This window comes from Archocentrus centrarchus, chromosome 23 (genome assembly GCF_007364275.1).
Source record: "Archocentrus centrarchus isolate MPI-CPG fArcCen1 chromosome 23, fArcCen1, whole genome shotgun sequence".
NCBI classification, from domain to species: domain Eukaryota; kingdom Metazoa; phylum Chordata; class Actinopteri; order Cichliformes; family Cichlidae; genus Archocentrus; species Archocentrus centrarchus.
The window spans coordinates 7,870,659-7,885,234 of NC_044368.1; the positions used below are offsets into that span (position 1 = coordinate 7,870,659).

The following is a 14,576-nucleotide window of genomic DNA, read 5'->3' on the forward strand; positions in this document are numbered from 1 at the left end:
GAACTGTACAGCAACATGTATATTAACAGTACTGTTCATACACTGGAGGCATTTTTCTCCAGGTAGCATATCTAAATGAGTATAAGCAGTCTCTTGCTGTGTTCTCTGGGCTTTACTTGCTGCAATATATCAAACCATTAACTACATGCCTATATCATAATATGACATCATTTCACTATTGCTCAAAACACTCCCCATGAGTCACAGCCTTTTAGCCAGGAAATGGTACCAAACCCCTACGGTCCAAATCTCAGCAGTTTCTTTATTTGTACTCTCAGATCAGGTGTTTACGTATTATCCCGACTCACTGTATTGTAACACAAAACTGCAGCTGCAGACTTTTTTTTGCGTGATAGTAATTTGACTATTAAACAAGCATCATGCAAGTTGAGATGTGCACTGGGCTCATGTAAATTTGCATATTTGAGGCATTCCACTGATTTACAGCATAGAAGCAATTAAACTAAAGGATGTCTCGAGGGTCCCCACCTGGTTTAAACCCAAACAACCTCTTTGATCTCTGTTAAGTGGCTGCATTCGCATTGCCAGACCTTATCTGAATAGAATTCAATTATTTCTGAATTCATGCACCATCACCAAAAGAGTTGGGGGAGCGACAGCAATCACTGCAGGATCTTGGATAAGTTGGGGAATTGTGGATCACTTAGGATCTGTGTCATAACACTGCCCCCTCATGGTTACAAAGACAAAAGAATTGTTTTTCTTTTACTGCGCATATGATCCGACAGTGTTTGTACAACCTCACGCACTCAGGGGTCATTACCATTTTTCTTTTCTTACAGGAGTTAAATCTGTGCACCTGCAGGCAAACACAAGGGACACGCGCAGCAGAGAATAATGTTTTAGGCTTTTGTTTTGCCCTTCAGAATGCCATCTGCTTATGCCTTATGTGTTACTCATGTGAATCACATGAGGACGAGACTTACAGTTTGCCCACAGAGGCAGTCTTCCAGAGTTCTCATCCTTGTTACTGTGTTTTGTGTTCAGTAGGTTAAAAAAAGATGAGGGCATTATACCTCGGATGCCCATCTGCTACGAGCAAATATTCAAACGTATGGTCGCATTTAAGCAAAACCACATAAATTTAACACTGTGTTTGACTTTTGAATGTCACTATATTAACATTATTATGCTTTATGTCTCCCAATCAAGCAGGATGAGCTGGGGGTGGGGGTGTATGCTGTATAATCCTTCCATGCACGTTCTTCACTTTATTTCCCATCAGATTTGTGGCACACTAAAATGAAATACACGAATCCCGCACTGATGATGACATTTGTCACGCGCAGAAATCACCCGAAGGGTTTCCCAATCGTCCACTCGCTTTTCATCACCGCTGAAATGAAATGGGAGCACTACTTGTCTCACGCTGTTGTATGATTGCATTTTTGTGACCTAAACTGCTGAGGCTTCTGTCAACTGGGAAGACCTCAGTGGCTTCCCATTCAAAAGGTGGATGATAACTGCATGCAGATAGTAGACTTCATTGTTTATTCAAACGGTATAGTGTTGATAAGAAGAAGCTAGCTCTTATCGGCTTTATTTTGTAAAATAAACATTTAAGTTTGGTGTCTTCAGGCTCTATTTGAATAATTAATTGTTGCTCTCTAATCTACTGCTGGGTCATGAGTGTCTGTCTTTTTAACTGCTTTTACGCAGGACCATCACTGGCATATTATCTCTTTTATTTTAGCAGACACAGCCTTGGAGGATCAGCCAAGAAAACAAACTATCTGAAATCCAAAAGCACCTACACAGGCTATTATATGCTTTGGCAGCAGAAGGCAGACTGTGTGTTTATTTCACATATTCTGTGACAACGAAGAGCAGAAGGCACTGTGGAGGAGAGAATATAGACTTGTGGAGAGAGTCTTGACAGCCTTTAATCAAGATGCTCTGAGTGGTCCTCACAACGTTGTTGATGTTGACAAGCTGTTTGTCTCCAGTCTGAAGGAACATGGGAACATGGGAATACTTCTTGAAAAGCATAGTTTCAATTAATTATATAACAACAGAGAAGATGTGAAGATACTTAAATAGGGAGAGGGTTTCCATTTTTAGTGACTGAACAGAATTATTGTTTAAAGGTTATTTTGACAGTGGCTTCTGTCATTTATGATGGATTGTAATCATCAAGTGCTGAGATTTGTGAACACAGCGGCATGTATTATAAAGTAGTAGGACAGACCTAGGGGCTAAGGAACCCTACGGTTAATCAAGCATACTCAAAGGAAAAACAGGCAAAAAGTAGACATATTCTATTGTAAGCGCCCAACCTGGGGCAATATCTCATGTAGCTGGAAAAAAAAATCCAAATTCCCTGAAAGAAATACCTTGAATATGAGTGTAATGTCACTTGTACAGCCAAACAGCATTTGTCACTCTCTGCTATCCAGTTTTCCAGTGAAGATTGGAATGTTTAGCAATAATTCCGATTCATGGATAATAATCTAGGTTGGAACTGATCTCCAGGCTGCTTCTTTATTGAACTGGTGTGAAAAAAATACTGACTGTTATCTGGAGGCAAAATTAGCCATCTTCTCTATTGTTATATACTTGAATTCTTGGTTAATTAATTGAAACTATGCTTTTCAAGAAACATTCCCATGTTTCCCATGTTCCCATCATCACTAGACTGATTTTGGCTCAGTGGATGAAATTATGCTCAGGCAGTAATTTAGTCAGCCACTCAACCATTTACTCAGTCGCCTGGTCAACTGAAAAGTCACCCAGTAACTGAACCACTCAGCCAGTAAAGCAGTCATCCAGTAGCTGTAAAGTCCAGCCAAGAGGGCAGGCGTTCCCAAAATCCTGATGAATTCCAGATGAGAGCCCAGACACCCTGGCTTGAAAAGAGAACACACACACACACACATAGCCACACACAAAAAAAAAGAAAAGAAATGAAACGAAAGAAGATGATGAAGGGAGGGGACAATAGAAAAGTGAAAACAGTGAATGAAAGAATGATCCTGCACACGAAACTTGTGGAGTGGAAAGAAGGGTTCTTATCCCCCCTTGAGATGTTCATTTTTGACTGAGATTGCATCCCTTAAGTGAGACAGAACTCAGCAAGAAGAGAGTGTGTGCTGATTTGTGTGAGTGGATCTTGTGTGTGAGGATCAACATGGCACAGTGGTGGACTTTGCTCACTTTTATTTTCCTGTGCAGCCCCTGTGCAGCCAGTCAGCACCACAGGAAAGGTAGGTTGGTACACCTGCTCTAGTAATTAGGTCTAATAAATGATTATTAAGAATCTGATAAGTCTCTCTCTATCTGTCATGAGACCAGTGGGAATTTCATCATCATCACGAGAGAAGAATATTTCCACTGACAAATTATTTTGCTTTTATTTGCGACCTCATTTAAAATGTTACTAGAGGACAGAAATAAACAAATCACGATGGCTGAGTCTTGGTGTGTGTCTTTAGTTGGTTCCAGCTGTGAAAGAATGTGTTTATCTTCTTGAGTTAGCAGGAACATTGCAGCATGCAGGACATCAGCAGATCATTTTCAAGTGTCTGGCCTGTTGTCATTGGATCTACTCATTGAGGAAATTCCTTTTTCATCACTGTCAGGCCTTTGAATCTGCAGACAAGTCATATGATGCTAAGACCAGCCACAAGAAAGACATTTTTGTTGAAATCCAGGAAAAACAAACAAAAAAAACCCCATATTTTAAAATTATTGCTTTGGAAGACCATTTTCTCCCTCAGGAATGAATCAAACATCCTAAATGACATTGGTCATAAAAGGAAAAATATTGCATTTTTTGATACTGATCATGGATTGCTTTTGAGTCAGTATGTTTTTTTTGTTTTTTAGCTCTTGTCTTGCCTCTACTCATTCTTAAAAAGAAGTATCTGACATTTTAGAGGTTTGTTGCTCCACTACATTCACCATCTATTTGCTAACTTTGCCATTTGGTGCTGGACAATCACAGTAGATTTATCAGACATGTCTGTGTTGACAACAGCAGCTCACAGCTGCTGAAAGCATCAGCACCAAAACCAAAACCAAAACAAAGATGAGCTCATGCTCAGAAACTCTTTAGAGTTGAGGGAAACTGCAGAGTCTAACTGGTCTCTATTTAGTTTGCCACCATGAGCGAGTCAGTTTACACTGAAGCAGATGGCACAACTCAGAAGAGCTATCTCGCCCAGGCCAGGAGTCTGCAGTCTGTTTACACCTACAGGCCAGTGGCCATTCTTCAGTGATTAGCATGATCCTGGATAGCAGCGGGAAGTCAAGGAGGCCATTTATGGGAAAAGGGAATGACCACTGCTGAACCAAGGATGGGTCTAAGAGTGCATCTTTCACCATCTTATAATGCTATGGTTAGAGCCACTCAACTCTCCGTGAATAGTACTCATGCCATTGATCAATGGTCGTGACAATTTGCATATTAAGAGTCATAAAACTGAGCACAAGGCTCATTGTTAGGCAATAGTGTTGGTTTTGGTTGTTATGCAGCTGTACTGTTTGTAAGGCTGAGAAAGCCTGCACTCAGCTGAGGCTGAAGAAGGCACTTGAATGAGCGGTGAAACATTTTCTCCCACTGAAAATGCAACATCCAGATGAAGAGAATCAACTTTATGGGACTACTGAGCATGCATTAAGTCATTCACACTGAAGACTTCCACTTGATCCATTAAAAAAAAAAGGCTACATGACAAATATTTACTAGTACAGCTGCATTTCTGTGGGGTTTCATTGAACATTGTCATACATAACTGAAAACTTTCATTGTAATCAAGTCTTCAGCTACGTTTTGGTTCCTACCTGTCTCCTCTTTCTGCATTGCCTTTTGTGTATATATTGTCTCAGTCTTTCTTTGTATTTTGTCATGTTATCCACATAGCCGTGCGATCCCCTGTTCTTTGTGTTTCCTGAGTAATACTCCTAGTGTGCTCTAGGTATTTGGATTTCTTCGCTAAGTGTTTTATTGGCTAACTGATTTTTGGACTTGTTTTTGGACTTCGTGATTCTCTGAACTAAGAAACATTCTCTCTGCTTTTAAGATTAGACTTCAAACTTTACTTTTTGAAAAAGCTTATAGTTGGGGCTGGATCATGTGACCCTGAACCATCCCTTAGATATGCTGCAATAAGCCTAGGCTGCTAGCCTAGGCTCTTTTCACTCACTGTGTGTTTAAATACAACTACTGTGTTTAACCATGAACAATTATTAAACTCCGGCTCTCTCTCCTATAGTTTGCCTTTTGTCCTGTCTCTCTCTGCTCACCCCCTATTGCTACATAAAAGATTAACAGTCTTTTATGTACAGTATATGTTGTGCTATGCATCTTAACAATTTTAACATTAATGCATGTTGAAAAGTGGTGCTAAAGGGTAGACTGTGCATTTAAACATGACACCAAGGGTTTACTGACCAAGGGTTTCTTCTGTGATGAGTTGGGAATGTGTCCGGACATAAAGGGCTAAGCTCACATGTCTGTGGAGTGTGAGTGATGGAGGACTAGTAGAAACTGCAGATATGTAATCTTTCACCCCATAACTCCAGTTCTCACCAGTATCCACAGTTTTCCAATATTCACAGTGTCAAATCCTATCAGTATCCCTGGCAACGCAACATGACTTTATTGCAGCTGGGCTCAGCTTTACTAGGAATATTTATGTTAAAGTCTGTGTTTGCATCACAAATCGTGGAATTTGAATTAGACTCACTAGAATAATGTTATGGTTTGTAATTTTACCATTTTCTATCATTTGGAGATGAAGTGAAATGTAGAAGATGGGCTATTGCAGGGAAGATTTCATTGCATCCTGTGTCCTTTTCACCCTCTTTTATCGTACGCTGGAGGGATCCAGACATCCATTTTGGTTTTTTGTTTTTGATTGTTTTCCTTCTCTCTCTCTCTTTCTCTCTCTTTATGTCTCTCGTCAAGACATCCTTCCAGCCAGGAGTACCATTTAACCCAGCTAATTAATGGATCTTTGTCGTTCCCTCATCTCCTTGCATGCAGTTAGCTGGAGATTACAAGTTCCCTGCCTCTACATAATGACACTGGGGGGAAGCCTGCCCATCCAAACATTGATTGTTTGGAGCGCCGAAGGAGGGAGGGCAGCATGACGGATGAATAGGCTTAGAACAAGCAGTAGGGAAAGCTGATATGTTGTGATAAAGGACATCAGCAGTATATTAAACATCCAAACTGAAAAAAGAAAAATCAGCTCATAAGAACGAATCATCTTGTTTTGTTTTTTTATAAATATATATATGTGTGTGTGTGTGTGTGTGTGTGTGTGTGTGTGTGTGTGTGTGTGTGTGTGTGTGTGTGTGTGTGTGTGTGTGCCCTTTTCCCTTAGTTACTTGCCATATTATCATAGTGTCCCAAACCTGTTAGTTAATTATTTTCATTCTAGACTTGCTTGTGTCATTTAGACACCCAGTGTGTGGCACTTCATAGCCTTCATCTAGGTCAGTATAGCCCTCGTGACATTAAACATGAAAAAATTGAAGAATTTAACCAAATGACTAGATTGTTATTGCCTGTGCACATTTACAGCAATGCAGCTCCAACCATAACAAGCTACAGTATAATGTTTTTATTCCAAACTGCTGTTGCTGCTGCCATAAACATAAAACACACACTTTCACATGCCAAAGAACTATTGCAGCAGTATACGCTTTTTTATGCAGATTGCACATTATTAATTTTAAATGTAAATCAGCACTGGGTTGGCTTTCAAGCTGTCATTTCCCTGCATCTCCTCAATCCTTTAACAATATAACCCTTGCTCTAATGAGCACCCTCGAGTGTTGTATTGTTTACATCAGCAATGGCCCACTGAAGCTGCAGTATCTGTTTGGTATCTAATATGTTTGCACAGGCATTGCTCCTCTACAATGCCTGATGCATTTGGGAGTCACTCACTCATTGAGGAGTATGCATTTTCACCTACAAGTTGTCATCCACTTAGAGGTGGATGTTAGTACTTGATCTAGGGAAATCTTCCCACTACTTTTCCTTGGTGATTTGGGGTTTGGACAACTGTGCATCTTGCATACTATATTGTTTTAGAGTCACTCTTTAGAAACTTCAACCTTCTCTGTTGGAATACAATTTCTCACATTACATCTTGACCAGCATTTAATTAATTATGTTTGGATTTGAAATTTACAAAAAAAAAAAAAAAAAAAAAAGGAAAGTACATTTTAATGCTTAAAAGCCAAATTCATATTTTAGGGAAAGGGCAGTGAAGTTGAACTTGGCCACTACTGATCTGAGATTTCAAAACATCTGGCTATAGCCGTGTTGGACAGGTGCACAGATTGAGATAATATGATGAGGATGACACAGATGTGCCAGATTTGTGGAATTCATTACTCCACTATAGAAATGTGGAGCTACAGATTTTCTGTACATTCAGAATGGTGGCTGTGTTGCCAAAAAAAAAGAGCTGAGACTGGCAGTCACCCAAGCAGGAAGCAGGTACACGGGGAGCTCTGTCAGATTATGTGGCTTTGGCTGGCCTCACTATTGCTATAAAGCTAAATGTATCTGGCCAGCGAGGCTGCAGGCAGTGGAGCTGATCATTACTGCAGAATTGGCAAAGCAGCAATCCATAGATGCCACTGTAGAGCAGAGGAAGGATGTCATCCAAATTCACATGGCGGCCAGTGTTTATATACTGTATACCTCATTAAGATTTATGTGTGTGATCTGTGTGTTGGTTTATACACTGAATCTTGCACCAAATGGCAACAGAAGCAGTGGAAAAAGCGAGCTGAACTTCAGAGGAAGTTTTACCTCAATACATCATACTGTGAATCATCTTTCTGTGCAAATTAAATCTGCTTTTCAGTTCCCTCTCCTGAAGCAACATTAACAAAAACTGCTCTTGGACTCACACATAACAGAGACAAGTGAGGAAATCAGAGGTTGTACTACTACAAACAGACCCTGCACATCCTCATGTGATCCTCATTCTTCTTCCTTTTTTTTTTTTTTTTACAGACATGTTTAGACTTGATCTCACAAACTCTTCACATTGCCAGTAGGAATATCTGCTCACTATCACACAGGACTGCTATACAAAAAATGAGAACACAAATGCGTTGTTGGATCGAGCTAGTTCATAAATCATTCCTATGTCATTTAGATCATTTAGATTGTATTGGTGTTTTTCATTTTAAACCAGCGAACTAGAACATCCCTGTTTTTAAGTACTCTAAGTCTGATAGGTTTTCGAGGCTTCTTGGCATGTCAGATGGAGCTGTTTACAATAAATCAAATAAATTACTGAATTTCAATATCTATCAAAATCTTGCTTGTAAGTTATGAGGAGCCAGTATCATTATTCAGGTATATTACAGATCATCATTAAAATATATAAATTACAGTACTGTGCCAAAGTCTTGAGCAGCCCCTCAGTTCATTAAGTAGTCTTCAGAAATGGTTCTTCAGGCTTATTGAAGGACATTCAAAGACCTTCTTTGGATGTCTGCTGCTTTTTGTTCCATTCTCTGCCAAGACAATCCCACACTGCTTCAAAAATGTTGCCTCTGAGGAGGCATGACTGGTGGTGTTTCATTGTGTGTTTTTCTATCCAGGTATGCTTTTACTGCATCAGCAGTGTGTTTGGAATCATTGTCATGCTGAAAAATGAAACCATTGGCAATCTGACAGTTTTCAGATACATAGTGGGTCAAAATCTGATGGTACTTTACAGAGTTCATAATTCCATTAGTTTCGACATGGTCCCTAATACAACTGGCTGAAATGCAGACCCAAAACATGACAAGCTTCTACTGTGTTTTACAAATGTCTGTTTGAAAACTCACTGTTGTACTTCTCTCCTGACCTCCTCTGTACATATTCATGACAATTTGGAGCAAAAAAAATTTATTTGGTTTCATCAATCCAGCTTGAAGCCTTTCTGTCTGGGTTTCGCGTGTTCTCCCCGAGTCCGTGTGGGTTCTCTCAAGGTACTCCGGCTACCTCCTGCAGCCCAAAGACATGAATGGGGTTAGGTTAGGTGATTCTAAACTGACCATAGGCATGAATGTGAGCATGAATGTTTGCCTGTCTCTGTGTTAATCCTGCGACTGACTGGGGACCTGTCCAAGGTGTACCCTGCCTCCTGGCCTGTGACATCTGGGATAGGCTTCAGCCCCCCCATAACCCTGAATTAGACAAGCAGAAAAAATTGGATGGATGGATGGATGGATGGCTTTTCACTCCAGTTCTTATGTAACCTGGCATACCTCAGCCTTTTCTCTCTGTTTTCCTCACTTAAGAATAGTTTCTTAAGAACAGCCATACTTCTGCTGAGACTATTTCTGATGAGGCTTCAGTGAACAGCAGATGGATCAAGTGAAGGACCAGATGCATCTCTCAGGTCCTGTGCCAGGTCTTTACTGGATTTTCTTTTCCTATTTTTTAAGGACATCATGTTCTGATACCTACTGTTTTTTTGTTTTTTCTTTTTCTTCTTCTTCTTCTTCATCCTCAAATCGTTCAGTTTTCTCAGTTTTTCTTTTAAGGACATAAATTTTCAACTAATAGTTATTTGGGAATCATCTTGGTGGTGCAAAAATATTATTTTATGCCTGTCAGACTGTGTTGTCTTTGGCTTTTTTCATAGATTCAACTAAAGAAATGGGCACAAATTATTTATTTGTGTGATGGGCTGTCAGTAACAAAGTGCCCAAACATTCAATTTAAAATCGGTTCTTTGATAAGTTGTCTGTTATGTGTAGACACAACACTGGTTCATCATCAGTGTTAAGTGGCTTAACAAACAAAAAACATTCCTCTGAAAATGGTTGGGTGCAAGGACTGGACTGAATGAGTGAAAAAGCAACAAATATGCAACAAAAAACTGAAAAACTCCAAAAATCCACCAGGGATTGAGAACTAATCCAAGAATTCTCATGTCTATACAGCAGTTCACTCTGGTAGCCCAAACTTATTAACTCTGAAGTTTTACTCACACCGTACTCTCTGTATTTTATAAACACACAGTGAAAACTAAAATATTTCAGAATGGTTCTATGGTTAATTGCTAATACATCAGAAATATACGTAGGCAAGAATATGAGTAATTTTGGTTGCTGTCCACCTCTGGATGTGAGCTGTGTGGCCTGGTAGATTTTACCTCTTGTTATCACGTGCAGCAAAATATGGGTTTTGCAGAGTTTTACTGCAGAAATGAGGCAGCAACAGCAACTATTTCTAGCTGAAAGTGAGGGGTTTCATTCCAGCTATATCAGGACACCTCACATTGTAAGGTCCCCTCACATATGGACTGACACTGAAATCTGACCAAATGAGGTCAGTTACACCTGCCCTTCTGCAAGTGAATGAGCAGATCTCTCACCTCTGGGGAGCACCGGGCCACTGGCATTTGTAGCAACTATGGCTCAGGTCAAAGACCAGTTGCTCTCTTCACACCTGGAGCCCAATTCTTACCCACATACATAATATTTGAACAGTAATGAATATGTGTTTACTCAACCTCTGGCCCACCCACATAAATGCCACAATAAATAATGTGCTGCCTTGTTTCTTGAGCACAAGGGAGATCGTCTATAATCCAATTTCCTCTTCTCATGTGTTCCAGCTCTGTATCCATCTGCATACAGGATAAAACGTGGAACATATTCACTCATCAACCCCACATTCCAGCAGTCAGTGGAGGACATCGAGCTGCTTTTTGAGGTCAGTTTATTTCTTGTGACCCTGAAACAGTTCACGAGCTGTTGTTTCTTTACTGGAAACCAGTATGGCTACAAATGTGTTAATTTATGCACAATCTCCCCCTGCTGCTTAGAATGAAACACTGTGTACCACTGCTGTGCTACTAATCATTAGCAGGAATGTGAAATATGTGTTTACCCAAAATCTTGGTGACACTGATGAAAAAAAACTTTTAGTATCCAGTCTTTGGCTCATTTTAAGATATTTTGATAAATAGGTTCTTTGGAATAGATTGAAATAGCTGTTAAGGGGTGTGACCTCACTAGCAACGTTTCAGTTAGTTGGTTATATAAGTGAGTGTTTTTCTGTATGCCCCACTATCTCCCAGATTCTGCTGGCTGGAATGCAGATCCAAGGTGATAAACACACCCTGCTGATCCCGGATGAGGAGCTGGCCTCCCTGAGAAGTGTTGAAAAGTTGGAAGTCATCTGTGAGGATGTACTCCCTAAAAGCCTCTCTGACATCCGCCGTCTGACGGCCGAGCTCACCCAGCGGCGCCAACCACTGAGCTGGCAGGACTTTGAGAGGACAGTGCTGACACTAGTGTACATCACCCAGACACTGGCTCAAATCAGTAACAAGCACCAGAGAGAGATGTGGACCGACACCCTAGTCCAGCTGTTCCGAGCTGTTCATAGAGACCTCAAACCCTTCTGAGGAAAGAAGAAGTCGTTACATATATGTTACACACACACACACACACACACACACACACACACACACACACACACACACACACACACACACACACACACACACACACACACACACTATATTACCAAAAATATTCGCTCATCTGCCTTCACATGCATATGCACTTGGGTGACATCCTGTTCTTAGTCCACAGGGTTTAATATGATGTTGGCCCACCCTTCAACAGCTTCAACTCTTCTGGGAAGGCTTTCCGCAAGATTTAGGAGCGTGTTTATGGAAATTTTTGACCATTCTTTCAGAAGCGCATTTGTGAGGTCAGGTCTCTGTGCAGGCCAGACAAGTTCTTCCACACCAAACTCGCTCATCCATGTTTTTATGGACCTGCTTTGTGCACTGGTGCATGTTGATCATGTTGGAACAGGAAGGGGCCATCCCTAAACTCTTCCCACAAAGTTGGGAGCATAAAATTGTCCAAAATGTCTTGGTATGCTGAGGCATTAAGAGTTCCTTTCACTGGAAGTAAGGGGCTGAACCCAACACCTGAAAAACAACCCCACACCATGATCCCCCCCTCCACCAAACTTTACACTTGGCACAATGCAGTCAGACAAGAACGGTTCACCTGGCAACCACCAAACCCAGACTCATCCATCAGATTGTCAGACAGAGAAGTGTGATTCAAGACTTCAAAGAACATATCTTCACTGCTCTAGAGTCCAGTGGTGGTGTGCTTTACACCACTGCAGCCAGTGCTTTGCATTGTGCTTGGTGATGTAAGGCCTGGATGCAGTTGCTCGAACATGAAAACCATTCCATGAAGTTCTCTATGCGCTGTTCTTAAGATAATCTGAAGACCACATGAAGTTTGGAGGTCTGTAGCGATTGACTCTGCAGAAAGTTGGTGACCTTTGCACACTAAGCGCCTCAGCATCCGCTGACCCCGCTCTTTCATTTTACATGGCCTACCGCTTTGTGGTTGACTTGCTGTTGTTCCCAATCCCTTCCACTTTGTTATCATACCATTAACAGCTGACTGTGGAATATTTAGTAATGAGGAAATTTCAGAACTGGACTTGTTGTACAGGTGGTATCCTATCGCGATACCACACTGGAACTTACTGAGCTCCTGAGAGCGACCCATTCTTTCACAAATGTTTGTAGAAGCAGTCTGCATGCCTAGGTGCTTGGTTTTATACATCTGTGGCCATGGAAGTGACCAGAACACCTAAATTCAATGATTTAGATTAGTGAGTGAATACGCTCAGTGTGTGTGTGTGTGTGTGTGTGTGTGTGTGTGTGTGTGTGTGTGTGTGTGTGTGTGTGTGTTAGTGTATAATGACCATCCCATGACTTTGAAGTAACATCAACAATTTCCCAGTGTCATGCAATCTAAATACTAATTCTGTGACTGTTATACTGCTTGTTATATGATACTATTTGTAGATATAAAAAAACATATTCTTTAACATAAAAACAAACTCAGGGTCCAAACTCACTTTTATCAGAGCTTTTAAGCACGATTTGCAGCCTCCCTTGGCTGACTGAGCGGATTCCAATTAGCAGCTCAAACCACAAACTCCTGAAAAGTTGTATCAAGTGTTTTTGTTGTGTTTTGTTGCCAACTACCCTTGTGAGGTAAATAATAAAATTTTAATGTTCAACAGATCAGTGCAGCTTACTTTTCTATAAACTCCAAGTCTAGAGGGGCTTTGAAGATTTATTTCAGCAAAAATTTAGTTCAGGCAGACCACAAAGTCCCAGAGCATCAAATGATAGGTGAGCTGTCAGACGATATAGGTTTGTATGAGATCAGCCGCTGATTCACTTGTTTGCATCCATTGGCGTGTCTTCCACAAGGCACCTCGCTTTAGCCTGCCCTTACTGCTTCCTCTGTGAGCAGCTTTGCAAACTCCCTCCATCTCAGCTGCTCCTTTTTTTTTCTTTTTTTTTCATGCTGTCTGATGTATCAGCGTGTCAATATCATGATGTGATCTGGTCCTCAAGGGTACTCATTCATGCTGCTCTCCCTGTCCTAGATTTTCTATGTGAAAGACAATGGTCATACATTAGATCCATAGCACCAAATATAACTCAAGCTTCTGCAAATGAGAATAAAAATTTATTTGAGTAAAGTGGTCCTGGGTGAAATCTTTTTTTTTTTCTTTTTTTTTTTTTAACTCTCTACCTGAAATTTTATGTTGCACCATTTTCAGATAATAGTTTCCCTTGACAGTATATTTAAAAATCAATGCTTGCCTCAATTCTAATTTGCTACGCATTCATCCAACTCTTTAGAGTGGTTTTCAGAACAATTTATCATAATCTGCTGCAGTATGAAACTGTCACCAATGTGCCCATTTAGGCTGAGTCCACCTACACATGATTAATTTCATGTCAAAATACTAGGAAGTTACAGTAAACAATTAGTCTACTAATTTATAAAATAAACACTCATTAAGTCAAAAAGCCAGCATACTAATAAAGGTAAACTATTAACTACTATTTTATATGTGATTACGATATGTAACTACTTTTACATTTTTTATGAAGTGTTTCTATGGGCAGTTTTGTTACTGCAACCCTTGTTAAGTGTCACTTCGTGACTGTGTGTTTGTTTTTCACTCAGTAATGCATTATTTCTGATTCCGCTTATTTGTGCGTCATGCAGAAATTAAATTAAATCAACAACGCTTTTGAGCTCTGTGTATATGTACAAGCCACAGGACGACCTCATTAATCAAGTGCGTCCCGGTGAGCTCAAATAAACTTCTCAATCTAAGTTTAATGAAAATCCATCACATAAATACACACATATGCGCAATTATGCCAAAGTTTTTACTTCTGATTTTTCTGATTATCCCGATCTTTGACCTAGTTTAAAAAAAAAAAAAAAAATCAAAGCAGTACATTAGTTTGACAACTCCATGGGAAGTCACCTCCAACCCCCTGCCATGCCTGTGTACATGTTTGATGCCATCAAATAACTTTAGAAGGCGTGAGATGCTTTGCTCTGTCTGGAAAAAGGTTGCTCAGCTCATTTGATTTGCCACTAAAAGCCCTTTGAATAAAACCCACAGATTTATACTTAAGAGTCTGTGTACATCAATACGCTTGATTGCATTTCTGCAGTCTGTAAAATATCTGATAGATACCCATTTCCCCGCTCATTTTGGG

General features: G+C 40.3%; 1 protein-coding gene across 1 annotated transcript; it reads left to right on the plus strand.

The window, feature by feature from the left end:
- Positions 1–3,148: 3,148 nt before the first annotated feature.
- fam180a (family with sequence similarity 180 member A) lies at positions 3,149–11,426 on the plus strand. Its single transcript, XM_030720733.1, has 3 exons — positions 3,149–3,224; positions 10,611–10,708; positions 11,076–11,426. Exons 1-3 carry the CDS (start codon positions 3,149–3,151, stop codon positions 11,403–11,405), a joined length of 504 nt encoding a protein of 167 aa, XP_030576593.1. The 3' UTR covers positions 11,406–11,426.
- The last annotated feature ends 3,150 nt before the right edge of the window (positions 11,427–14,576 follow it).